Source organism: Temnothorax curvispinosus, unplaced genomic scaffold (genome assembly GCF_003070985.1).
Source record: "Temnothorax curvispinosus isolate PA1 unplaced genomic scaffold, ASM307098v1 QBEX01005151.1, whole genome shotgun sequence".
Classification (NCBI taxonomy): domain Eukaryota; kingdom Metazoa; phylum Arthropoda; class Insecta; order Hymenoptera; family Formicidae; genus Temnothorax; species Temnothorax curvispinosus.
Window position 1 is genome coordinate 1 of NW_020214931.1, and position 686 is coordinate 686.

Sequence of the window (686 nt, forward strand, 5' to 3'; positions counted from 1 at the left end):
AATCCAGCCTGAGCATGCGCATGTGGCCGCAGGGCACGTTCAGTGTTGCTACATGTCGTCGGTATGACAGGAATCATAACCTGATTCCTGTCAACTTTAACGATTAATATCTCGCGTCGCGGGGCAGAGCGACACTTTTTTCTGCCAGATTCGGTCGTTTCGTGCAAAAACGCGTCGAATGAGCCTAAATTCATCGTTTTTTGTGCTGCTGTAGCTAAACTGAAGAATTACCTAAATTTTTATAAAACAGTACTCTTCGAAATAATATAAGTGATAATAATTTTTATTATTACCTCTCCATATATCTTAAATGTACATGAATTTTCTTCTAACTCTATATTTGTAATATCATCAACTTTCCGCGCTTATTGAATATTTGTACCATAAGCACCAATAGCTAGTCCTATCAAATCTTTTCGAACATTAAGTTATCGATATATCTAAAATAAGAAAAATTTTACATTGCACATCTCTTTACACAATATTATTCAAGTTAAAGTTTCTCTCTCTCTTTCCCCCTTCCCTCTCCCTCCTACTCTACTCTCTCCCTCCCTCTCTCTCTCCCTCCCCTTCCTACCTCCCTCCTACCTCACACTCTTCCACTGTCCCACTCTCTCTTTCTCTCTCTCTTTCACCATAATACACACACACACACACACACACACACACACACACACACACACACA

General features: G+C 39.8%; 1 protein-coding gene across 3 annotated transcripts in view; it reads right to left on the reverse strand.

Moving 5' to 3' along the window:
- Window positions 1-300: 300 nt before the first annotated feature.
- The window catches only part of LOC112454597 (eukaryotic translation initiation factor 3 subunit C-like), a 1,884-nt gene continuing 1,498 nt past the window's right edge, over window positions 301-686 (reverse strand). For all 3 annotated transcript variants that reach the window (XR_003040766.1, XM_025016090.1, XM_025016091.1), the window contains exon 3: window positions 301-440. Coding sequence is in view for 2 of the 3 variants with exons in the window: in XM_025016090.1 (XP_024871858.1) it covers window positions 407-440 (34 nt within the window). In the remaining variant the exon portion in view is untranslated. The remainder of the gene's footprint in view (window positions 441-686) is intronic.